General features: G+C 46.5%; 1 protein-coding gene across 1 annotated transcript in view; it reads left to right on the forward strand.

The window, feature by feature from the left end:
• The window catches only part of TNIK (TRAF2 and NCK interacting kinase), a 381,266-nt gene that overhangs the window by 286,540 nt on the left and 67,678 nt on the right, over positions 1-27,048 (forward strand). Inside the window, exons 10-14 of the mRNA XM_021702658.2 lie at positions 206-381; positions 5,015-5,081; positions 8,647-8,851; positions 25,884-25,994; positions 26,859-26,945. Coding sequence (XP_021558333.1) covers positions 206-381; positions 5,015-5,081; positions 8,647-8,851; positions 25,884-25,994; positions 26,859-26,945 — 646 coding nt within the window. The remainder of the gene's footprint in view (positions 1-205; positions 382-5,014; positions 5,082-8,646; positions 8,852-25,883; positions 25,995-26,858; positions 26,946-27,048) is intronic.

Consider the following 27,048-nt stretch of genomic DNA (forward strand, 5'->3'; position numbering starts at 1 on the left):
TGAATTGTGTGTTGATGGTGATGATGCCTTCGAACCCCATTGTGCCTAATAAAGTTCTAGACCTATTTTGTGATTGGTTGATCCCTGTGTTGACTAATTGCACCTATTTTCTTCCTTTTTTTCATTGTAGTGTCTTAGAAAATGGAAGTTTGCTTTTTCTTTGGATTGTGTTTTTATCTGTGGGTTCATCTCTTTCATGTGGCAGGTCAAAAAAATTCCAGTCATTTATTGAGAGCTGCTTGGTAAAGAATCACAGCCAGCGACCAGCAACAGAACAATTGATGAAGCATCCATTTATACGAGACCAACCTAATGAACGACAGGTCCGCATTCAACTCAAGGACCATATCGACAGAACAAAGAAGAAGCGAGGAGAGAAAGGTTAGAAGCACATTTGTATTTCATCAAAGGAAACAAAAGATGGAGTGGGTCATGGGCTCTTGATATATTTGGAGGTGGCCGTGGGGGTTTCAGATGGGCCCGCATTATTCTTTAGTGTGAAGGGCTGCCTCTGAGCTCACAGCCTGTAGGCATCAATGGAGTGAGACTGTGAAATGGAATCTTCATGACAGGATAGAACTGTAAGGAATATTACCTTTTCCAGGCACTGACAAAAAGTCATGTTGAGTAATACTATGAAGTGGTTTAATATGACAAGTGATTTTCTTAGTTCAGATGAATATTCATGTTTTGAAGACTAAAAACCGACAGAAGACAACCTAAAAAAAAGACAACAAAAAAAAAACCACTTAGTTGACATTTTTCTATCCTGGCAGTCTTCAACATTTAAGTTTTTGTGCTCTGAGGCTCATTTTGAATTTATTTCAGAAGTCAGAATGAATTTTCTTATAGTCACAGCATCACCAGGCTTGATATATGGAACATTGAACTTTGAGCTGGAAGATCATTTAATGCACTACTTTATTTTAGAGAGTCAAAAGTCTTATCTCTTACGGCTCTAGCTATTGTACCATACTACCTTTTCCGTGCATCAGTGGAAAGGACATGAGGCAAACTTGGAGCCCTAGGACTGTATCCTGGTTGTTTGAATAGAGACTCAGACCTCCTTATCTAGCATCCTGACCAAGGAGAAAACTCACGTGGTCTGGGGCAGGTTTTGTGCCTAGGTGGGTGGGAGGTACGGAAGGTTGAGGTATGGGGAGGAAAGGGAAAGATCCAGAGGACAGACAGGGTGAATCCTCTCTGGTTGGAGGCAGGAGGAGCAGCGGGGTAGGGGGGAGGAGGGATGACAGTGAGGAGGCATTATAGGGCTGGAGAGGTGACCACTGAGCATGTGTGGAGTGGAGAGTAAAGGGGAAGGCCAGGCAGCAAGGGTGCGAGGCACATGGCCTTGTGCTTTTCCTCGCTTCTGTCCTGGACACCGTTCTCCTCTGTTCTTTCCAAGCCAGATGGCGCATTGGAGGGTGGTGGGCAGCACAGGACGGAGGGCACTCTCCTTCTGTTTGAATTCCCCTTCTTTGCTTCTGCAGTTACTGTCTGTAATGTGGCAAGGTATGAGCAGGTATGAGGGGTGGGCGGTGAGCAGTATGAGTCAAGACTGGGCAGAGGTAAGGTCAGCAGGGGGTTGGGCAGGAGGAGAAAACCTCAGTGAAGGTTCAAGGGAAGAGTTTCTTCCTGGCTGCCAGCCTCGGGAACTCAGGGAAATGTGCGATCGGTTCGACTCAGGAGTAGGAGGTTATGAGGCTAAGCCAAAAAGGAGGTCCATCACCTGAACTAACAAAATAGTGTATGTCAACTATACTTCAATTTAAAATAAAAGATACACTTTTAAATGTTTGGGGATCAAACTATTTTTACTTCATGTGCTAAATAGGAAATGAAGTTTCATTGCCTATTTTGATTGAACATAAAATTTTTACAGCCCTGGAAAATAAATATATAAATAAAAATCCTGAACAAAAAAAAAAAAAAGGAGGCCCATCTCCAGTTATTTGTGGGTGGAGAGGGATGAGGTGTCTGTCAGGTGATGCTGGGAGGGGAATTGAAGGAACCAGAAAGAACCAGGCATGAGAGAAATAGGTAAGTCAAGATCAAAAAGTTCCAGGAGTGGGGTGCCTGGGGGGCTCGGTCAGCTAAGCGTCCGGCTCTTGATTTCAGCTCAGGTCATGATCTCAGGGTCATGAGATCGAGCCCTGTGTTGGGCTTCATGCTGAGTGCTGAGCGTGGAGTCTGCTTGAGACTCTCTCTCTCCCTCTCCTTCTGTTCCTGCTCCTCCCACCCCTCCAAAAAAAAAAAAATCCAGGACTGATTTTTCATCAAACATGCAACCATTAAAGGCTGACTTCTCTAAAAGGGAAGTTTCTTTTTCTGTGGGCCTGTTGCTTCCAGATTCAAATTCTGAGTTCCCATTCTAGCTCTACCCCCTGAATAGGTACGTGAACTTCATCCCAGTTTTCTCATCTTTAAAATAAGAGAGGGGATATGATAGTAATCCGTATCGCCTGGTATTGTTGCAAATTAAATGAGATAAGGCATTAAAATGTCTAATACAATGTCCGGCATATAAACATACTCAATAAATATTAGCTATTTTTATATAAAAAGTTCTTTATTGACTTATAATTTTTCAACACGATTCAGAGTTACTTTCTGAGAACTCGTGACCTCTTTGCCTTTGACCTGTGAATAGAATGGGTAAGGCTTGGGCCTTGGGTTGTTTTCACATTTTGGGGGCACAGATGCTGGAATGTGACTCAGAACTCCCCATTCTATGACAATAGACTATTTTTAATGTGTTCCTTCTCTGCACAGTAGAAGTGTAAGATCCTTGGTAGGAGATGAACTCAAGAGTGACCTGGTAATGTAAGGAACCTAATTCTGTTTAGGTTAGGGCCATCAGAAGCCTTCTTCTTTGCTCCCCAGAAAGAGTATCGATCAAGCGAGGTCTCATCCATTTGCTCAGTTTCATCAAATGACTTAATTGACTTCCTCTAGGACTTTCACACTCTCTTAGTAGCTCTAGGACCAGCTTTTGGTACACTCAAACAATTTTAATGAGAATCGATTTATGATTTTTTTAACTTGATACTATTTTTTCCTTAAGATATGTTGACATATGCTAATTTATGCCAGTAATATAAAAGCAATAAGACCAGATTCTGGTGCAGTATTACAATTGAAGGGCCTGACAAATGAAGGTTTCACCCTAGAGAGTAGAAATATTTGGATTAATTGTGTGCTTCTTTCCCTTGCTAGAATTTCCCTTTTCTAGATAAAATTTCTGCAGTTTACTTCAAACTCTCTGTTGATTCATTTCAGGAAAGTTTGGAATAGTCAACTTTCAGTGTGGAATAGTGAAACACTTTATGAAGGTCCTTTACATTTTGGTGAAATAATACTCAAAAAATAAATAGCCCAAAAGCTTTGTGCATATCTAAATATTTGAAGCTAACTTGTGATTTAAAAAAATATATACTTGAAGTCACTGTGCTTTTGGCTCCTTTTCTTTTTTTTTATTATGCTCAGTTAGCCACTGAGCATAATAGCGTTCAGTGATTCATTAGTTAAGTATAACACCCAGTGCTCATCACAACACGTGCCCTCCTCAATACCTTTTCATTATCCCTTTACTGGCTGAAGAGTAGGGAAGGCGGAGTGTTTAGTTCTTGTCGTAGGTGCTGCCTCCTGGTGGTAACACAACCAAATTGCAGTTTTGGTTCCTTTTTAAGGCTACACAAATGCCTTCAAAGTTGTAATTACTAACCCACAGCTATGAAAGGATCACAGTAATGTGACCCTCCCTTGCCTAAAATTAAAAGCTCTTCCAAAACTCCCCATTGCCCACAGAAAAGTCCTCAGGAAGGTGTATATAAGGATTAGGAAGTCGTATCAGACGTGCTAGGCTTACTCATTCTGTCTGCTTTTCTCACAGCCAGACATCTAGCCATTCACAATTCATTGTGAACATCTTGTGTACTACTGTCAGCCTTACTCACGTGGTTATGTTGCTTAGAATGCCCTTTCCCACCACTTTCAGCTGCCATCTGCCTGGAGCAGGGCCACTGACATTGTAAGGCCCAGCTCATTTCCTCCTCAAAAGACTTTGCTGGCCCCTTCCCCCATTATGACCAATGGACTTTGCTCCTTTCTCTGTTATCCCATTGCTCTTTTTATGCATTTCTATTTAGCATATAATATGTTGGAAAGAACATAGTTTTAAAGTTGGAGAAGTTCTGGATGGAATTCTAAATCCAAATCCCAGATTGATCGGTCTTTTATTAGTAAGTCACTGGTCCTGTCACTTACCCTCTTGTAATAGTGTCTTCGCTTGAAAAGTGGGTAGTATGTTAAAGGATTGTTAAGCAAAATAAATGGGAGAACATAAGTAAAGTATCTAGCAGGGTGACTAGCATGGGAGACACCCAATAAAGATGAATTTCTTAATAATCATGGCAGATCTGATTACCTACTTGTCCATCTTGCCCATTAGATTCTGATCTCCTCCAAAGCAAAGACTCAATCTTATTCATTATTACATGTTAACTTGCTTAACATATTACTGAATTAAATGAATGTCCCCGGTGGGTCATTTAACTCTATATTTCTAATAGCACGTGCTGTCAAATTTCTTTCTGGTGTTTATCGAGATATCTAAAGACAATTTGTGGGTCCATGTAAGTCATAATAAAACTCTTACTTAAAAAATAATTAATACGGACAATAAGTGAATAGTGGGCCAATAAAGATTGGTTTAGGTGGTCCTCTAATGGGAGTTAACACAAACTGAACAATTATTTTTCAGTTCCTTGTCATTGAACAGCAGGCATTAGGGACAGATATCTAGAGTCAGCTGGAACAGTCTTGGATGTGAATTCCACCAGCTCAGCTGGTGGGAACTGTTAGATCATAAGTCAGGAGGCCTGGAGCCTGTCCCAGGTCAGCATTAATGACAACTCTTTGGGCCTCAGATTACTTATATATAAAACGAGGGGGGTGGGATTGGCTGAGCTGTAGCATCTTTTTGTGCACTAACATTCTGTGAGTCTCTCTTTAGATGAGACCGAGTATGAGTACAGCGGAAGTGAGGAAGAAGAGGAGGAGAATGACTCAGGAGAGCCCAGGTAGGAGAACAAAGGCCAAGTCTTATTTTCACGTTCTGAATTGTGCTTGTGTGAAACTCACTTCCTTTTGATTTATAGGTTCATTTTTAAGAATCCAGCAAGGTGGTCTTCTTTAATTTATTGCCCATGAACATACTCATTAATTTGGGAAAATGTCCCCAGGCAAACTCTTACAAAAACATGGAAATCAGCGTATTCTTTATCTTGTCCCCTAAGATTTATGGTCTCTATTCTAAGACCTTGTTTCCTCACATATGTAACGTGTGGAATGGGTAGGAGTCAATTATCTGGGTAATGCAAGACTCAAAGGACCTAAAACTATGACTTTCAGGAGACCTAAGTGGTATTTTTGGACTCGAATTACTCAGTTTGTTACTTCATACCTTTGAGAAGCCCATTTGGGCAGCCACCGTCCTTGTCACATGTCTTGGTATTTTCACCACAAGCTAATCCAAGAGGAAATGGTTTCCAGGAAATCAAATCGCACTCTAGAGGGGAACCCTAAATAGAAACTTTCTTGCTCATTCCAGTTGTCACATGTTGGACTCCAGGATCAGTGTTGCTTTATCGTTATGATCCGTGCGTTTTGAATTTCACTTGACATTGATTCCCACTTCTTCCAGTCTGTGTATCAATAATTAAGCTTAGTGTGCTCACATTGCCGAGATTTCTCTCCCATGAGAGGATTCGGCTGGTGGCAGTTTGGTGAGTTGAGTCACACAGGCACAAACACCATGGTCGGTGTAGGTGAAGTGAGATTTATTGGGGAAAATGCACTGGCAGGAGGCTCACTGGGGAAATGAGTCCCCATCCTCTAGCCATCCAAGGAGGGGACTCCAGTGGTCCAGGAGGAGAAGTTCCCATACTGCTGAGGCACAGCTGCCCGCTCAGGAAAGGGGCCAGCTCTGTCGTTGCTGCTAGAACAAGCTGGTGGCTTCTTTTTCTGAGTTAGATCTACGAAGCTGGATTACTGCTAAACTACTGGAAGAAGGAGGGACTTACAGGGCCGTCCAGTTTTTCTCTACACCTGATACAGGAATTATCAAGGTCAAAGACTGAAGGAGAATTTTTCCTTCTATCCGATACTTTACACATTGGCTGCCCCCAGTTTAGCTGCGTAAAGATGATGTTTGTCAAGTAGTGACGTGGAAAATGAACATTCTTATAAAGGCAAAGAACCAAGTGCCTGCTCTCAGAGAAGTTGCGTACTATTCTTCTTTTTCCAAAGCTCACCCAGATGTCATGTCAGCCCTACTGATCACTCTCTATAGAACTGAGAAGCCCTGTTTTAACTAGTACTTGCCAAACTGCGTGTTAGGAGTCAACTTAGCAGGCTGACCTAGCCATGCCTTAACACTTTGATAATTGTAACGTGTCATTGTATCACATTGAAGATTATGTTCCAAGTCCTGTCTTATGGACCCATGTAATTAATCTTCATGAAATCCTGAAAAGTGGAAAGGGACAGTGGTTATCTCATTTGAGAAATGGGGTGAGAGCCCAAAGATGGCACCCAAGCCCCACACCGACGATGATTGAGCCACTACTACAGCTCTACTCGCCTGACATTGATTCTGCATCAATTTGCATTAATGGAGGCTCCTCGTGTGCGTGGTTCCCCAAGTCCTGCTTGTGGCCTGTGTACATAAGCACTGTCACTTGGGGCTTGTTTTAGTGTTCTGCACAAAAGCTGTTAAGTTTTAGAGGAGGTGTGCTCGTGGCATCCAAGCGCTGTCTGTAAGACCTCAAGAATGAAGCCTTTTTATGTCATTTTTGGGCATAGATGACAGTCACACTGCACAGTGGTTACACTGTCCAACACAGAATAATCCCCTCGTCAACTGCCACCAAACCTGCTCCCCCCACCATTCGCCACCCCAGTTGGCGTCACCACCACTGTCCAGGTGCCAAGACAAAACCTGCAAGTCATCGCTCACTCCACACACCGCATCCATCAACCGGCTTCGTTAACTCTGCCACCAATGCTTCTCTCCGCCTCCGTCCCCTTGCCCCTCCCCACCCAGCTGGTGGCCCTCTGCAGACAGTTGTCCCTCGGCAGCCAAACAAATCCCATCACATCAGTGTCCTGACTATAAGCTTTCCGTGCGTGGTTTCCATGCCCCATGCCTCCCCGGGTCTGCCCAGTGTCCCTGGCCTCCTCCCGGGGCCACCTCTCTCCTTCACTCTGCTCTGGGAAGTCCTCGGAGAGGCCCCACCTGTTCCCACCACAGGCCTCTACGTTTGCTTTCCTCTCTGCCTGAAAGGTTCTTCCCCTACTTCTTCGTGGGACCGACTCTTCATCATTTGAGTCTCAGCTCACCTGGCACCTTCTCAGAGAGGTCTCCCCTGATCACCCCATCTGAAGCAGAACCCTTAATCCCCGTCCCAGCCTCCTACCACTGTCACTCGTAAACTGTTACGTCTTCTATGGAGCCTGTTCATATGTGAAATTATGTTATTTGCAGCCATTTGTCTGTCTAATGATTTGTCTGTCCCTCTTCCCCGCAAGAAGATCACGAGAGAGAGAGTTTGTTTAGCTACTGCTCTATCCACTAGAGCCTCTTACAGTGCCTGCGACCTAAAAGCGGCTCATTAGTTATTTAATGGATTTATTTCAAGTGGAAGTCGCCAGCAAGATTAAAAGGGCTAGGTTTGCGTGAACAAATAGGAGCCTGCCCCACCTCCCTGTTAGGCTGCTATGCACAACCAAAGAGTGTAACTTTGAGCTGTTCACATGCAGTGAGATGTGAATAGAGCAGCCCTAGACCACCAGGGACACACACATATGCACATGATGCACAACTACCATTTTACAGATGAGAAAACTGAGGCCACGGTGCTTCAACGGAATCTAGGGATCCGTGAGCTGGGTTGAAGTCCTTGCTACACCGTCCGTTCCAGAGCCAAAGCATGTCACTTCCCTTTAACCGTGGTGCAATGAAACAAGCCCTGAACTCTCAGATGTGGGTTCATATTCTACTCTGTGGTGACCCTGACTCTGATGTTTTCCCTCCCTGGCTTATCACGTCTTCACACGAGCAGCCTGCCATTTGCCTCCTGGGTCTGGGTGCAAGGCGTTGCGGAGGTGGTGCGGGGACGGTGATGTCCTCTCAGTAGAACACGGTTCCTTGTTGCTCCTGGTTGTTCCTTTCATTTGCTGGCTTTGTTCATGCCTCTCTTAAACGTGAAAATTCAGCTGAGCCCACCCTAGGGCTCACGTGCTCCCTAAAACCTTTAGAAGCAGATCTTTGCGGGTCACCAGGGCAAGGGAGCAGTGAGGACGGTGCTGGAGAGAGGGGGACCTCTCTCTCGGGATGGTGACAGCATGCGCCTGCCCATGGCCACCGTGAAAAGGAGGCTGCACACTGGTCTGTGGTGCCCGTGACTCCGTTTCTCTGGGGCTGAGTACTGTAAGTAGCAGCGGCCCGAGAGCCCGTGGCCGGCCCGTGTGGCTCGCGTCCCCGCGCGCAGGCGAGCTGCTGGCCCCGCCGGCCTCCCCCAGCGCCGGGGTGAGGGCGGCCCTCGCCACACGCAGCCTCCCCGTCTCTCTCTCTCCTGCCTGCAGCTCCATCCTGAACCTGCCGGGGGAGTCCACGCTGCGGCGGGACTTCCTGAGGCTCCAGCTGGCCAACAAGGAGCGTTCGGAGGCCCTGCGGCGGCAGCAGCTGGAGCAGCAGCAGCGGGAGAACGAGGAGCACAAGCGGCAGCTGCTGGCCGAGCGCCAGAAGCGCATAGAGGAGCAGAAAGAGCAGCGGCGGCGGCTGGAGGAGGTGAGGGTCCGCTGGGGCTGCCGTGCGCGCGCGCGCGCACCTCTCAGCCACAGGGCTTCCTGGGGGTGCGGCGTTGTGCCGGGCTCCCACCCTTGTGGGACTCGTGGCGCCCTGGGAGCACACACCTGAGCTTGCGAAACGGGATGAGGCCTGGGCGCTCTCACAAGCAAAGGACTTCCCTTGCTAGGCAGGGGGTGGCCGTGTGACCTTGGTGTGACGTGACCTTGGTGTGGTCACCTCGGAAAAGCAGGTAAAGGCCTTCACCTCTTCAAGTCTTACTCAGATACCACCTCCTCGGTGCAGCCTCCTTGACCACCTTTCTTCAAATTGCACCCTCTCCTTCTAGCTCATCCTGTTGCCCTTCCCCGCTTTATTATTTTTACATAGCTCTTTCCATCTTCACACACACTCTCTAATGTACCTTCCTGGGTTTTACACTGCGGTGTGAGCTCCTGAGGACAGAGGGTTTTGTCTCTTTCATCCCTGATGTATCTCTCCACCATGTATCTCTAGCGCCTAGAACAGGGCCAGGCACACAGTAGATGCCTCGTGGATATTCGTGGAATGAACGAACCCATATAGGAATAAACGAGTCCGTGACTGAGAGGGCCTATGTAGGTGTTAACTAGACTGTAGTGACTAGGCAGGCAGGTGAAGTGTCAAGTATGGAAAAGCAGGGTCTGCCTTAGCTACTCCTCTGAACACTGGGGAAAGCTCGGCCCAAGACCTTCCACACACCCTTTAGTATCCAGGGCCTGTCCTCCCGCTGGAGGGCCACTCTGGCCTTCACCGGCGGGCACTGTGGCCATCTGTGTGGGCAACCGTAGCACCAGCCACACTTTCCCGCGTGGCTTGTCCCCGGTGAGGCCCTCACCCTTGTGGCCTTGTGGCCACCTCCCTTTGTCGGATAAATCAAAGCCTCTAGACAATTAAGCAGCTGAGAGCATAGCCATTGGGAAAGCCAGATGGCAGATGAGAGGTTAACCAACTGTATAGGAATGGGGTAGCCATTTTACGGGGTTCCCAGACGCCATCTTGCTCCTCATTAACCGTTTACGGCAATTCACTTGCTTTGTCAGGTGCCGCTGCAGTTCGAAGCTGGCGGATTGCGGGCACCAAGAGCAGATTGCTTTTCATTTGGCCCATCCAGGTCCAGCATCCCTGGTTGAAATCAGTGAGGGCCTCCGTTACAGTGTGCAGTAAAATCCCATCAACCTCATATGTCCTCATAGGCAGACCAGCAACAACAAGACCCAACAGTTGCAATTTTTTTTTTTTAAGATTTTATTTATTTATTTGTCAGAGAGAGAGGGGAAGAGACAGAGAGAGCACAAGCAGGGGGAGTGGCAGGCAGTGGGAGAAGCAGGGAGCCTGATGCGGGACTCGATCCCAGGACCCTGGGATCATGACCTGAGCCGAAGGCAGCCAATTAACTGACTGAGCCACCCAGGTGCCCCAACAGTTGCAATTATTAAGTGACTTCTGTGCACCAGCTCCTGGGTGAGGTTCTTTGCTTATATCCATGATCTCATCTACTATCATTCTCTCTTTGCATACAGCCATTGCACCTCATGCAGAATGCATACAAACCCCGCTTAACACACAGGAAACTGAAGTTCAGGGAGGGGAAGTAATTATTCCCATATCCCAGGACCAGTAAGTGCACAGTGTTCGCACCCAGGTCTCTCTGATCTCAATGTCCACACAAGGCCCGAGAAGGGAAGTATAGATAAGTAATCAAAGCCTTGAACTGTGATCCTCAGAATTGGACCTTGCAGCCTTCTGCAAACAGCAGTAGGCAAGTGAAACACTTTCCAGTTTGAGTTTATAACTCTGTCGTGTTGTCAGCGCGAAGAATGCTCAGTCCATGAGAAGCGTGAGGTTCACTGTCTTCTATTCTGAGAATGATGCTGTAGTAGACAGACTCCCTGTAGTGCTGTGGGGCAGAGACCTTCAAAGGCCCAGGCAGAGGCAGTGTGAAGGGAGGGGTGGGTGCTAATTCGGCAGCTCTCAGAAGCGAGGCTCAGAGTGCCGCTGTGCACATGCCCATCCCACCTCTGGTTCCTCTCCTGGGCACAAATTGAAATTCCTGGCAGCTGCACCCTGGTGTCCTCTGCAGCCCAGCCAGGCCAGTTGGGGCCAGTTGGGGCCTCTTGTACGAGCCCTTGACCCAGAGCTGTGCCATTTCCTCTAGTTCTCCTGAGAACCAGATGCCTCCGCTGGCTGGACCCCACGTTTATTCCTTTAGACTTTGGTCACACCTCTCCCCTCACCTAAGCAGTGTCCTATCAGGCTCTGCCCCCCAACATCCTGCCTTTCCTGCTTCGTTGCTTGTGGTTTGTTCCTTCCAAGAGTATTTCCAAAGGCCGCCACCTCCCTGGAGCCTCACACCCTGCAAACCTTGACCATTTACCTTAGTTAGTCGGCTCCTTGCCTAGCAATTTGTTACCCTTACTTTCAAGCTAAAGGCGCTTACCATGTAAACCCTAGAAAATCCCCACTGTCACCCCACAGAACATTTCAAATACTCAAGAATGCAAATATGCCCATGTATGCACACATGCACTTTTGGCCCTTGAGCTTAGATCCTCAATTGATGCAGTCTTTTCAGAGGATGCATTGTATTGTCTTGTTTTGTTTTGTTTTTTTTTCGTTTTAATCTATATTTTTGTCCCTTCTTACCTGATACGATTTATTTGGGCTTTATATATTTTCTCAAGTTGCTAAAATAACAATTTCTAACACTTTCCAAAGCATTTACCCTACGACAGGTACTCTGTTCCACACTTTACCTGAATCATCTCATTTGATCCTCACAATAACCCACAGTCTCAAAATAATGCAGCCGAGTCTCAGAGAGGTTAATAACTTGCTACAGGTCACACAGCTTAGGGAAAAAACAGGTTTCAAGCCCAGGGGATTGGAATCCAGAGCCCAAGCACTGTCACTGCCTCCATCCTGCCTCTCAGCTGATAAGCCAGTCATGTTTTCCCATATTCTCTACCTGGCCTCTGCTTTTGTGGTCTTTTCCTCTGAGAACTTAAGGATTTTTGAGCAAGGGCAAAGAAGCTGTGCCCAGCAGGTGCTCTCCTTTGACATGGATTCTGGCTCTCATGCTCCCCATCAGAGCTACCGCCAAGGCCTCCTTGTGTCTCTTCTCCTGTGGCACTTTCTGGAACCTCTATCTTGGAGGCGAGTTAGAGTTCAGACTCAGCGAGGCACACGCATCCACGGGGAAATGCCTTCTGAGTCCCCACTGCGCTGAAGATAACAGTGTGCCCAAGGACACTTCATTTATGCACCAACGTGCATGAGCCCTGGCTTCCCATCGGTCACTTGCGACCACGGGATATTAAGAGATTATACCGCTTTATCTATTGATCCTTCGTTTTGGTCCTATTGCCCACTGAGAAGAAATAGAAATACTGAACACTCAGATGGCTATAATTTTTGAACGTTTAAGTAATAACCGTCTCTGTCACCAGGGACCCCTCTCCCGCATCCTGCCCCTACTGGATCCCCACCCATGTCTGCAGCTCTGGCCCATGGTGAAGACTTGTGTTTGCTGTGTCCAGAGTAGGAACTTGACCTACTGTGGCACATGGAGGTAGTTAAAGCCCACAGTTAGACTTGCAAATTTAGCTTCCTTGTGGGTCAGGTGGGCTTTTGTAGGCATCCTGGGAAAACCATTCCCATTCTCAAATAAAGGCCCGTCAGATGCCCCTTTGGTGACGCAGGGCTGTGTAGGTTGTAGCCTTTGTCTTCCCTGGCGACCTCAGATGTCACCTCCTACCAGAGGCTTGGTTTCTAAGGAAGTCCTGCATATCCGTTGCTATTTATGGATAACCATGTGGATTTGGGTAGGGTCTAAATCAGTATCTGTATATTCTTAGAAGGACTTCATACACTGAATGTAGTTATTTATCAGCTACATGAAAAGGACGTGGCTTTGGACCAGTGAAATGTTGGGTACAAGACTTTCAGCTTTTGACCACTGATAAAGTACAATTTATAACGAAGTTCCAGGAAATTGATTAAACCTAACTAAGGTGAATGAGTCCATCAATAGTGAGGAAAGTACAAAGAAGGCCTCTTTTATTTTTATTTAGTTCAATAAAAATTTCTATTACTTGGCCTACACAAAATCCCTCTTGTTTTATTCTCCATCACAGAGTAAGGGTCCAAGAATCAGGGGCAGGATGCAGGAGAGGAGTCCAAGAATCAGTAGGGCATTTACCCTGGTCATCTTTTCAGACAGAAACTTGGCCAGAAGATTTGTGGTGATGCTTAACTGTGCTCAAGAGTTTGAGAATGATTTCAGTGATTTATACATATTTTTTTCAACTTGCTGAGAGCATTCTATGCCTTCATCTGGAGGAGAATATCTTTAAGTCACAGGAAAAATCAAATTGACCCCACGGGCACCAAACTGCTCGATGGTGGTAAGTTTTATTCTTCAGAGAATTGTGTTAAGTTTTTCAAGCCACCTGCGTCTCATTTAGTGTCCTTCAAGACCGTCATGACATTGGCCAGTTATAGAAATAGCCAGTTCTACCTAAAAGATATTATAACTGCTTTGGTTCTATTGCCTGAAAAAAAATTTTAGAGAAATAACCACCAGTATCTTATTGGCCAGTCATAGTGAAGCACTAATATAAAAAATGAGAGCCTAGCAGTCTCAATGTGTGTGAATTCCCTAAAAGCCTCTAACTTTTTATGGTGAGTGGCTGGGCTTTCAAGGACACTGGGTTCAATGCTTTTTTAAAAAGGGCACAGTAGAATTAAAATCTTTTTCCTATTCCTGTAGGCAGTCATTCAACAAATTTCATGAATTCATACCTCCACTATGCTGGACACTAGGAAAACAGTCTGCCCTGGGGCTCACCAGATCTGTAAGGGAAACAGGCACTGGGCCAATAGTCACCCACATAGCCATTCATTGTCATTGCCAGGCTGCTGTGGTAGAGGGGAATGGCGGACTAAGGAACGAACTTGGGGAGGGTGCAGGGTAGAGAAAGCAGCCCAGCCTGGCTGGGAGGCCTGCTGGGGATTCCAGCTGAAGGACTGGGAGGGAGGGGCACACAGAGATGCCAGGCGGGGAGGCCAGGGCACAGTCCTGTAGGGCTTCACAGGCCAAGTTAAGGATTCTTAAATCTTATCCTGAGACTAGTGGAAAACCACTGATGTGTGTTAACCAAGGGAATGCAATCAGATCTGCATTTTTAAAAGGGAACTTTGGCTGCTGCGAGGTTGAGTGACTGGAAGAAGCAAGGGTGGATGAGAGAGACAAGCTGGTGCAGACCAGAGAGGGTGGTGGTCTTGTGGATGGCGGTGGAAGGGGGATTGAGAGAAGTGTACACATTTGGAAGGGATGCAGCCTGTAGAATGTGCAGGATGTGCATGTGATGTCTGATAAGATATCAGAGATGGAAGAGAGTGAGCAGTCACAGAAGGTCCCCGATGTGGACTGCAGCATCAGGGTGGAGGACCTGGTTTGGGAGCAGGAGGATAAGATCAGTTTGGAAGATGGTGAATTTAAGAGCCTATGAGGTGGCCAGTGGTGATGCCAAGGTTGCAGTTGGATTATATGGAGAGAGCCAGGGAAGGGAGGTTGGGATGGGGTAAAAGGGGAATTACTGGCTTATGGTACTGGAAGTATACATCGAGAAGAGAGCAGAGTGTGGGCCTGTACTCCAAGAACATAGAACAGGGGAGGAGAAGCCAGCAAAGAAGACTGATAAGGGTGCAGAAGGCACACAAGGAGAATTTGATGGTACTGCAAAGAAAATCGAGTATTCTAGCATAAGGAACAAATTAAAGGGGCCAGCTTTGCAGAATGCTGCCCAAAGGTCAAGTGAGATAACATCATCCATTTTTTTCAATGGCAAGACGTTATATAAAAAGGTAGTTTTTGTGTTGTACTCTCTAAAAATGCATTCATTTCCTGTTTGGGAGAAAGGGAAACAATCTGCCCAGCAAGTGAGATCTGAATTTGGGGTGCGAAGACGTCGATTTGGACTCGAGGGCTGCCGTGCACCTCCTGCACGCCCTGGCCGTTCTCTGAGTCTCCCCAGCCCCGCTCCCGGAGCTCTGCAGAGAGGCCCCCGACAAAGCTTGTTCCTACCACCTAAGTTGCGCTGGGGATTAACCAGGAAGATGGGCGTGAAAAAACTCTGTCCACTGCCCAAAGCTGGACAGATCTCTGTTCTGAAGGACTTGTCCGATCTACTTTAAAGATTGTTCATGAGCCCCACTTCGTGCTTCTGTTTAGAGAACTCTTCATAGTTACGTGCTCATCCATTCATTTGGCTCGCATTCTCTCTTGGCATTCGCTTCCACTCGGGGTAACCAGACTCGTCTCAGAGAAGCTGTACCAGCTGCAGCCCGAACCCAGAGCAGCTGGAATCCCCAGGCCAGCAAGGTTATTCTTGGGAACCTTTGTAGTTTCTCCCAGCTGTTTTTAAACCAAAGAGAAGGGGATGGGGGTGATGAACAGCAGAAACCTGCACATGTCTTTAAGGACATCATACTAAAGCTCTGGAAATTCCCACGGGCAACAGAGCATTTGGGGGAGATTCTGTTGATGGTAGTATGTTGGTTAACAGTTGTCTTCCTTATTAAATGTATGTTCTTTGTGCCTCAGTTTCTTCATTTGTAAAACTAGAAAGAACAGTAGCATTTCCCTTCCAGGACTGTCATGAGGATTAAATTAGTTAGTTCACGGAAAACCTTAGAATGGGACTAACACTTAGAACACACTCAATAAATATTAGTTATTATTATTATTGGAGCAGGTGCCTTTGGCTGAAGTCAGAAGTATAATCTCCAAAAGTTTAAACACTTTTATGTGCAGTAGTAAAACCCTCTTGAATTTATTAAAATAAATGTATCAACAGGTAAGCTTTTATTCATGTCTTGGGAAGAATATTTGTTATACTAGTAGAAATTCATTTATGTCATTAGGAGAAAAAAAATGTCAATGGTTTTTAAATGACTGGATGGCACATTCGTGCAGAGGCAAAGTATGCCAGCTTGGAAGCTGCAGAAACCAAGGTGTAGTTCAAGCTGTGTGGCCTTGAGCAAATTACTTACCCTCTCTGAACCTAAGCTTCTTGATATATGCAATCAACAGACTACTTACATTGCAGGATTGTTGTGAGAAGTAAAGGAAATCATGAATATGGAAGGCTTGACACAATCTTGACACAAGAATGGTTGGCATACTTAGGTGAAAGTTTTATTGTTATTTTGGAACGGATGATTTCAAAGTGGTTATTAGGGTTTTCTGTAGAGATAGCATTTCCCATTGTTTGCCTTCCTTAATTCTCTAATGCACCTTCTCTGTTTACTGTAACACATGGACTTTTCCCTCCCTTTTTGAGGGTTCTTTTCTGAGCGCACCCCTCTCATGGTGTCTTGCTAAGGTATCGGTCCTCTGGTGACTTAGCCAGCAGTCCTGGCCTTGCAGGCCCAGGGAGGCAGCCCGCTCTCCATCTTCCCAGATGTAGCTCATGTAGGAGGATCAAGAGCTGCTGCCCGGGTAAGTCTCTTACCAGCCAAGCCTCAGGGGACCTTCCACTGGAGATACTCTGCTCTGGGATGTATGTATTCTCTTACCAGTAGTCCTTGCTGTCATTTCCAACACCGTGTCATTACGATCCCATCCTTGCCAGCAAGGAGCTGCATCAAATCTTAGGTCCTACCAGCACCTAAACAAAACCCACTAGAAGATAGAGATCTTGTCCTGTCTCAGTAGTAAGCTTCTGGGCCTCTGGAACACTGTGCCTTCGGAGTGAGCCCTTTCACTGAGAAGGTAGAGGCAAGACAGAGCTACGGTAACTCTCAGGGTTTGAATCCGGCTCTGCCATTTGCCGCCTTGGTGATCTTGGGCGAGACATGGCTTTTTTCTGCCTCAGGTGGCCTGTTTATGAAAGGGGATAGTGACAGTTTCAAGGATGAAATGAGTTAATACACAGAAAGCACTTAGAACACTCCCTGGTGCTGAATAGGTGCCTAAATCAGTTCAAGAAGATATTTGCCCGGGAAGGGAAAAAAATCTTTGTATCCCGTGATCTGCGTTGAGGTTGCTCCCCTGAGTCATCTTTTCGGGGCGCTTGAAGTTGAAGGCAGCATAAGCAAGCTCAACGTGCAGAAGCAGGAGACAGGGACGTCAGGGTGACTTTTCACCCGGGCTGCGTTCCCACCCACTGGACCACGCTCCCCGGCCCTCGGCCAGAAGAAAGCACCATGAACAAGAATAACTCCCCCATTCAGGGCCTGGGGTGTGAATTCATTGGCACTGCTGAGAAATGGCCTTTAATTCACTTAGTCATTAGCTGCAGGCATCCCAATGTGTCTTGCGAGCTGCCGCCGGTGGGGAGACTGAGCAGCCCTTTATCCCCGAATGTCGTTTAGCACCAGCATGAAGACTGAACACCTGCTAGCTGAGCTTTTGTTCTTTTATTTCAATAACTGAACCGAAATTATGAAACAGCTGGGAGCCAGGCTGGCAAACTGGATGCCCGTGGTCCCAGGTGGGGCCTGCCCATGGACCTCTGACAGTGGTCTGTGGTCGCACGCACGTGTAAGTCACGCTGGTGCCTCGGGAGGCCGTGGGGTCTGCATAGCTGTCTGCGACACTGCTCCTCAGTGCATCCCAGAAGGTCTCCTTGTTCTGACGGACGCACCATACTGCTTGGTCACCTGGCCTGTGATGGGATGGGTTTTCTGGGAGGGTGAAGAAGGTGGGCTGAAGTGCCTGTATGGCAGCTTCAAACTACTATTCGAAATCCCTTTTCCCAGACCCCTTCCTATATTGCCGAGGAATGGGAAAGATATGCTAGTATTTCATATTAGAGCATGTCAAACTGGGAAAAGGGCAGTGTTGGGCAGTTCCTGCCCTTCAGTGGATCTAGAGCCTCTTAGATGGATGGCAGGGATGGCTGTTCAGTGACAGCATGGAATGGGCATTACAGGCCTGCCTTCCAGTATCTAGAGTCTTCATGGAACCTCTTTTACTACATCTGGTCTGCATCTCTGTGTTTTGCCGTCAATATTCTTGGTTGTCCCTGACCATAGAACTTTGGCAACAATAGTTTCACAGAAAGTATTATTTCACGTGACTTTTAGATTGAACTGTTTTCATTTCCCCTCTTGTTTTCTTCAGTGAGCAGTTGTGTAGAATCATAGAGGCTGGGGAATATAAGGGACCTCAAAAGTGATCTAAGCCAATTCTTCTCTCAAAGCAGGAATCCCTTTGACAATAGTCCTCAGATAGTCACTTAACCTGTTTCACATATAATCTCTACTTATATGCTTAGAGGCTTGAGGAAACATATTCTGTATTTGAGCAGCTCCTAATGTTAGAAAATGTCTCCTATTATCAATTCAAGTCCTTGTGATATTCCTGCATTAACACGAGTTATGGCAAAGGAAACTTAAATCACCTTCCACATCAGGGCCAGAAATGTTTGTGGCAATGAGAATGTTCTTCCCCAGCTGTCACCAGTTCTGTCAGCCTTTCTATGTATAATACAATTTAGTATCTTCAGTACCATCCCAGATGCGGGACATTGTGTTAATAAACGGGTCCATAACGGGCTTGTTTTCATAGGACCCCATCTGAGAGTCTCCTATTAAGTCTCCTATTAAGGACCCCATCTGAGAGTCTTCCAAATGATGGCAGAAGGAATTTGGAGTTACAACTGCCCTTGACTTTTTCACTAACCTACGAAGTCATAGGTGCTCAGGATGTCATTCTGGCTTCCCTATATGATACCCTAGAAAACCCCAGAAGCCTCTCTCCCAGGGTAAAACTGCAGCCCAGAGATAATTAGGAGCTTGATCACCCCCATAGAAGAGGCAGGACCAGAATTCTTCATTAAGCCTTCTCTTAGCTCAGTCTGGTTAGAACTTTCTTTCCTTGTGCTACTTGCATGAAAAGCGGCTTCACACACGGTACTCAGACAATGCTTAGCCATAGGACTGCCTACTGATCAACAGTTGGACCCGGGAGCCCCAGGGAAGAGCTTCACTTAGGCAGTTAATTTTCTAGGAAATCTCTGAATGGGTAGGTTGGATGGTTAAACTTTAGTAGTATAAAGTAAGTGTGAAGAATGAGGCCTGTCTGGTCTGTTGAGCTTTCTCACTAGTTCTCTGAAAAGTGAGATGAAAAGAAGGGGAAATGGCCACTTGAAAAAGCCTAAGACAACATCTTTCACTTTGTAAATGTAGACGTCTCAACCAGCTGCTTTCGAATCCATAGAGGCGGCTTTCAAGAGCCAAACATAGAGTATCGTCCTGGCTTTGTACTTAGCGAGTGAACTTGGGCAAGATACCAACGTGTGTGCCACGGTTTCCTCATCTGTCAAATGGGGGTGGTGACAGCCGTGCATGCCCCATAGGGCTGTGGGGAGAATTCGTGAGCTAATAGGAGGGAGGGGCTCGGGGCTGTGCCTGGCGTCAGAGGTGGGACCCCCTAGTGTTTGTTTGGAATCCTGGTGTGAGTTGCAGGGAATCGCGCCCTTGCCCTGCAAGTGGTTGGTTTGCCACGGTCTTTCCAAAACTGAAATGTGAGCAAACGTTAAAATGGGCGAACGGAAGGCCCGAAGGCTTGCACGTCTCTCCTCACAGCTGCTGTAAAGCTTGTACAGAACAGTCCTATTTAAGTGAGGGGCATGTGTGCTGTGCAGTCGATTCAAAAGACCACACTGGGTCCTTTCATTCCAAGTGTCTTTGAACAGAGAGCTTCTTTGTGGAGGGGATGGTTTGAGGTACTTGCCAAGGAGCCCAACTGGATCCCGTGCAGCTGCTGGCCTGTTTTCTGGAGGCCGACTCCGGTCTTCCGCAGTCATTGCGCTCCCCTCTCACCACTTCCGGGAAGTCACCCAGATTGAAAATCAAGTGGAGCTGTCCAAGAGCAAAGCAGATTTCTGCTGTTTCACTTCTCGTTCTGAATTTTTGGTTAGGTTTTTGCCAGCACACCCTTGCTTAGACTCAGATGAACAGGCTTGTGAGATCACCTAATCTGCTCCTGGGCTGAAGGTTGGGTTAAGGTGACTTATTCGAGGTCATGTAACATTCACTCATTTGTTAAACAAATAGTTATTGAGACTGTGGTCTAAATGTTGGTTTGGTGGCAGAGCAGGACCAGCACCTGGTCTTACGATTTCCAATCCAGTGTTCTTTCCCCAAGCCCTGGAGCCTCTCTTACCTTCCCCCTCCTCTGCCAGTGACATGTCACTGCAGCTACAGGATATTAATTCTCAAACGTAGGTGTTATCTCTGAGTCTGTATGTTGGGAAATGTAATGTATATAACAGAATGACCCAGAGCCCCAAATCTACCAGGGTGTCATGGGAATAAGATTCAAATTCAATCTGAACATTCGGTGAGTAGAGAAAGCAGCCAAGTATCCTAGCCGGAATTTCTTAAGGTCCAAACGTTGATGGTGGTAGGATAGACGAGGTATCTTTTGCTCGTCTCTTACTCCCTGCACACTCTGAACTCTTACATCTCCAATTGCTGGAATACTCTTGCAGTTTCCAGGACCTGGGAAGTGGTAGGACATGGAGTAGAAAGAGCATGGAGTCACACCGACCTGGGCTTGATTCCAAGCTCCACCGTTTTCCAGCTGAGTGACATGGAACAGTTTACTTCTCAAGCCGCAATTTGCTTATCTGTAAAATGGGAATAATAATAAAGTATGTAGTCATATTGTGAGATTAAATGAGTTGAAGCATGTAAATAGCCAAGCAAACACCTGGCCCCCATAGGCAGTGCCCGATATGATGATTTGTATTCATTTCATGATTTTCCCTTAACCTAGCATGCGGCCATTGACAAGGCAATGAACCTTCTCGAGAGTCTGGAAAGGAAAATAAAGAAAATGACATTTGCCTCACTTACCTGACAGAGCTAATGTGAGGCTCTAATTAGAATAATCTATGATGCAGTACTTTTTTAGGTAAAAATAATTGCCGTACATACAGATTATATTCCTGTACTTTTTTCCCCCCAAAGATTCCATATCCTTGAATGATGGGTAAGCTGCATTTAGCCACATTGGCTCGGGTGCATGGTATGATCTTTTAGATTAGAAAGGAGACTGTGTTTTTTCCCTTTCGGTCCCAGCCAGCTCTACATGGGTCATCGTTGCTCACTTAGACAGCCCTTCAGTGAGAGGACGTGGCGGGGTCAGAGCAAATGGACCCCCACAGCCGTAAAAACAACTTGAACCACTTGCTCATGACACCAACAGAGGTGCCACCTTCTTAAACAAAGAACCGAATTACAAGCCAACAATTTCTTGATTATCTCATTTTGATCTTTCCAAGGGAGGTTTTGAGGTTTCAAGATCTGTGGAGAGCCAAGATTTGTTTGTTCATTTGTTCGTGTATACGCTTCTTTGTGATTTTGCTTTACTCCAAAAAGAGGACATAAGGTAGCTTACAAAGATTAATATAGCAACTAAAAATTGAAAAAGAGGGAAAATTAAGGAGAAGGGACTCTAAAGCAGAAGAGGAAAACAAGACAAAGCCAGGGCAGGGTCAGTTCACAGAATGCCTGCACAACACGGTGCCCGGGGTGGGTGCCTGAACGGGGCCACCAGTCTGACTCTCAGGGCCCCAGCAACTTAGAAAAGAGGCGAACTTGAATGGTTTGAGATTCATGTTGTCCACTGGATACGAGTAACTTTGTTACTCAGGCAGACATTCTGAGATAACTGGGAGCCCGTGCACTGGCCTAGTAGTGATTGAGTAATGAGGTGAATAATGTGTGGGGTGATGTTCCTCCCACAAACACAGTGCTTGGCTCTATTCAACTGTCCTGATAACGTGGTGAAGGGCAACGTATGGCCTGACAGTTCGTCAGTCACTTCCGCAAGAGCCAGAGCACCCTAGTGGAGCTAAGACTTTTCTGCTGGTTAGACTTCATCTAAAAGGAACATTGAAAGAAACAAAAGGAAAGAAAGAGCAACACCATGGCTTTTGTGACAATCAGCCATGAGGATTATTTGTTACAACTTTAAGAAGAATTGAATACTTAAGTGCTAAGGTGATATTCTGCAAGAATTTGAAGGGCCAAAATTCTGCATCATCCATTTGGGATAAACATATAACCTTTGAGGGTCCCCTGAGCAAGGGAACGGGATTATTTCATTTGGATAAACTAACCGGTTCACATACTTGAAGTTCAGCCACACAGCCTCCACTTAGAGGTAGCCTGAGGGGAACACTCAAGGGGAGAACCAAAACTGCCCTAAACAAAATTATTCTTTGGGAACATCCACGGAAGACAGAGGGGAAGAAGATCCCAGTGACCTGTTTCAATAGAGCAAGGCCTGGAAAATTTTGAGAGTGGGCATTATCTATCATCCCCCAACCAGGAAAAAAATATAAGAAACTTATAAGAACCCATTGAATATCTAATTTTAAGTGATACAACTTGTGAAGAAGATGTAGATGAAAACATACTTCTAGGCAGTTCGGTAAAGGTGGGGCATCGGCCAAAAGTTTTAGGATAGTTGGTTTAAGCCATTCCTTTTTGACAACAGGACCACTGTCATCTGCATGCATAATTTAGAAATGCTTAGATTCTTATTCCTTATTTTATTTCCCCCCCTTTCTTTAAGATGGCAAATAGGTGCCATGCCAACGCCAGTCATTGGTGGCTCTCTGGTTAGAAAAATACTATCAAACCTTGTCTGTGTTCAGCATAAAAGACCATTCAGGCCCAGAAGGGTTATTTGAAAAAGGCATAGAAGGGTGGAGGGGTGGTCTGAGGCCCTGCCAACCTTTCTCCTCTTCTCTTGCTACCCAGTTGACTGTATTGAGTACAACAAATATCAATGGTATCAGGGATTTACTGGGATTGAGTGGGAGAGAAAAAGTAGAGTGGAACAGAGACCCTGCCCACAAATAGCTTTCAACCTAGATTGCAGAGTAGGGAAGACATACTCAGATAACCATAATGTAAGGCACACTGTAATATAAACTCTAAGGATTGAGAAGACAGAAAATGCTTCCAAAGAAATGTAAGATATTGTGTTGTCTTCTTTTGCCCCAAGTTTCTTACTTGGTTCAGTTCAAAAAAATCTTCTATGTCCCTGCCAGGTTCCCAGCCCCACATGGGGGGCTGCAGGTCCAGTGGGAATCAAGCACAGGCTTTACCTCAACGAGCTGCTTCTAGCAAGAATCACCAGAGCTTTGTAGAGGTGTCTGCTTGAGGTTGGGGACTTGGTCTTTCTTGGACATGTTTTGGTATGTCCCCTCAAACAGCTCCACGCCCAGGAGGAAAGAGAGCAAAGATTTTTCCAGGAAAGACATTGACGTTGAGACCCAGCAGCTGGAAATTGGCAAGGTGCCCTCAGAATGTTGGGGAAGTGATTTATTTTTCCAACCTCACCACAGGAGCCAAAGCCCTGGCAGATGCCTCCATGCGTTAGCAGCAGCTGATCTGAGTGAGATCATTATTAATTATTAGTCACTTCTGAGTGTCTTTCTCAGAAACTACAGACCCTCCTGAGTTGCAATCAATACTGTGTACACCTTGCCCAAGGACCTGAGTGGCATGTAATTAGAAAACAGTATTGATTCCCGGCAAAGGGGTTGAAAATGTACAAATCCTTCACATAAAAATCAGCTAAAACTTCAAAAGCCTTGATTATTATTCTTATTATTTTTTTTGGTCAAGAAAGAGACCGATGGTGAGAGTAAAAAAACTTGAAATGTTAATTAAAGTAGGGCTAGTTCCTGCCAGGAGCCAGATCTGTACACATAATTATTTTATCCTCTGTGCTAGCATTGATTCACTTGGGTTGAGTGTTGGAAAGATCTCTGTTTTGGGTCTGTAATCCAAATTATTCAGTCAGTTCCTCTGAAGATGTTTTCTACCCATATCTTCCTGTATTATTTTTCTGTAAAATAAATAATTACACGTCTGGAGCTTGACTATACCCCCCATTCCTTTCCCTAAACCTGCTTTTCCTCCTCTGTTTCAAACCATCTGCTCTGCCCCTCGGCCAGGAACTTCACTCACCCTCACAAGACCCATAGTACCCAAATCCTGCCTATTTGATTTTGGCCTAATTCTGATTTCTACTTCTAAGTTGGCATCCACTCCAGTCCCATTAGAAGAGCTGGAAATCTGGATAGCTTTTAGTCTGTCTTCCTTTTGGCTGTGCCTCCATTCTCAGCAGCAATGATGAACATGGACTCTCCCACTGCCTTTGCTTCACTCATCGGTGCCCTGTCATTTCTGCCTGCACCCCGAGAATGGCCTAGCCCTGCACTTCGGCTTCCAGTCTTGCCCCCTCCCGTGGCTGTCAGGAGGCCCCTTGAAAATGCAGGTCTGGTCATGGCACTTGACTGCAGAAAGTCCTCCAGTGGCTTCCTGTTGCCTACAATCTAAGGAGGACAAATAATTGTTGATCTGGAAGGGATAGATGTTGAGACTCAAAAAACTGTAGCTTATTCTCCAAGCCTCAGCGGTCATTGGAAGACAGCAGGACCAGCGGATTGCAAGCGGGAGCCACATTAGGAAGGCCTCCTTGTTTGTGGGCTCTTTGGAGTTTTGAATGTCTGCTTGGTTTAGCTGGGGCTGTGACAGAGAGCTTTTGTCCTAGAAATCTCTTTCCCTGGTTGCGTAAAGCTAGCTTGTCAGTGTGATCTGGTCACAATCCATGCTGTTTTGGATAATTCATAGGTTCTCAGCCAGGCAGTGAAGTGCTGCTGAGAATGTTAAAGGGGAATAGACCCCCCTGATGGGTTCCCCCAAACCTCATATTTGAGGAAGAAGAAATCCTAATGCCAGCACAGGGCGCCGAAACCAAGGGCTGCGGTGCTTCTCAAAAGGAGCGCCAACGGCCTGTGGTATAGGAAAACGCTTTGTGATGTGGGACGGTCCTGAGCATTATGCGATGTTCAGCATCCCTGGCCCCTCATACTAAGTGCCAGTCATGGCCTCTAGTCCCAGAGACCACCAGAAAAACTCCCCCATGCCCCTGCACATTCCAAATGCTCCAGGGATTGGGGAACAATACTGTCCCATTGAGAAACATTGGCTCCTGTCATTATTCCTAAGATGATCTCCTTTACTGAGAGCATAATAAAGAGCTGGGTTAATTTGTGATCTTCCTATCACTCCTGGTGCTTCTTCATCTTCGGTAATGACTGAATTCAGACTGTGGAGTTGCATTGCCTAGCTTTGAAATCGAGCTCCACCACTTACTGGGGCATGACCTTGAACATGAAGATGACCTTCAACAATTGCTTAATCTCCCTGTGCTTCAGTTTTCTCATATAAAATGGGGATAATGAGAATAACTGCATCAACAGATTTTTGTGAAGATTAAATAAGATAAAGTATGAAAGGTGCTGACCACACTCTCCACTGTTGGGGGCATGGTGATTGTATGAGCTAATGATGATGAGTTTAAGGGTCTTACTTGAATGAGAAGTTGAAATTGACACTCACAAGTGACTACTCCAGAAAACAAAGAAAGGCGGGGTGATGTATCAGGTAGGGTAATGGACAGCCTCAGAGTCAATGAATTCTGTTGTACTCTCGGCCGTTAATTACCGTATGGCCTTAAATATGTCACTTAGTTTCAATGGATTTTGCTTTCTCTTCTCTATGAAATGTTTGCCTTAGGTGGTGTCAAAAAGACTGAATGACATGAGCATTGGAAATGTTTTAAAACCCATAGACTCTCGTATAAACAGTTTGATGATATGTCATTAGTACCACCATCTGCCAATAGGGAGAATGCACTTAACAGCAACCAGGAGGAGTAAACCTGGGGAGTCTACTTGCATGGGAAATGACAGGGTATTTGCATGACTGAATTGCTCTCTGTCCCCCCATCCTCACCAGCAAGTCCCCCCAAGAGCACAGGACAGAAAGCCTTTGGGCACGGAGGCAGCTATGGAGAAGGGCGCATGTCTGCGAATCTGCAGCCCTCGCTGCTGCTTTCCCCACAGCTCCACCCCAGGCCCGTGTCCCTCATGGTTGTCTGCTTGTGGCCCCACAGCAACAAAGGCGAGAGAAGGAGCTGCGGAAGCAGCAGGAGAGAGAGCAGCGCCGGCACTACGAAGAGCAGATGCGCCGGGAGGAGGAGAGGCGGCGCGCAGAGCACGAGCAGGTACAGCAGGGCCCAGAGCCCACAGATGGCCCCAGCGGGAGCTCCAGTGCCAGCCGTCCAGCCGTCCCTGGGGTGTGGGTCACCTTCTCTTAGGACTGCTCAGTTTAAGCAGGTTTTTACTCTTTCTCAAGCTGCTATTCTCACCTATTCAAGAAGTCAAACGCACAGCCTTGGCAATGCTCCCTTGTTACGTTGAGCCTCGCTTCCTGCCCAGGCCCAAGTCCCCCGACATAACCTTGATCTTGGGTTCTCCCAACCCTGGGATCTACTTTGAAGGTAGCGCCGAAGCATGATAAATGAGCCACATGGTCCTCTTTCATCGCTTCAGAAGGCTTTTCTGCTCATGCCCTCTCTGGTCTCCATGCCTGAGGCACGGATGCAGGGCCCTCTGTCTTTGTTAGAACCACGATCTGACAGCACAGTGGTGGCAGGGCGGGTCCCTTACAAAGACCGCGCCTGCGGGCGTTCCACAATTATTTTATTCCTGCGCTTGCACAGGAGCCTCGGAACTTGATAGCATTGTTAATTCCGGGGGGAGGGGGTGGCGCCCATAAAGAGGGAACCTGCAGTGAAAAGCTTGAAAATGTAGCTGGGTTTATTAAAACCGAACGGTCACAGCAAAGCACTGAGCCCCCTCAGTTGGCTGTTGCAGGTTCAGGACTTGTGCTTTTGACTGCATTGAAGTGCTTTTGCTTTGGTTCTTTTCCTGTTTGGTGAGGAGGTGTCTGGGTTTTTTTTTTTTTTTCCCTCCTTCCTTCCACACTTTACTTGGCAGCTCTTGCCACCTAAAAGAAATTACCGGTTCTTTTTCTCTCTCTTTCTCTCTTTGTGTTCCTCTGAATGCTCTGCTGCTTACCTCTCCAGGAGTACATCAGGCGACAGTTAGAGGAGGAGCAGAGACAGTTAGAGATCTTGCAGCAGCAGCTACTGCATGAACAAGCTCTACTTCTGGTAATGGGAAAGCCGAGGGCCAGCCACCTGCTCTATGTTCATCGCGGTCTCCCGGTGTGTGTGCGCCTAACATGCCAGTCCATGGTGGGGGGCGGGGGGGGAC

This window comes from Neomonachus schauinslandi, chromosome 1 (assembly GCF_002201575.2).
Source record: "Neomonachus schauinslandi chromosome 1, ASM220157v2, whole genome shotgun sequence".
Classification (NCBI taxonomy): domain Eukaryota; kingdom Metazoa; phylum Chordata; class Mammalia; order Carnivora; family Phocidae; genus Neomonachus; species Neomonachus schauinslandi.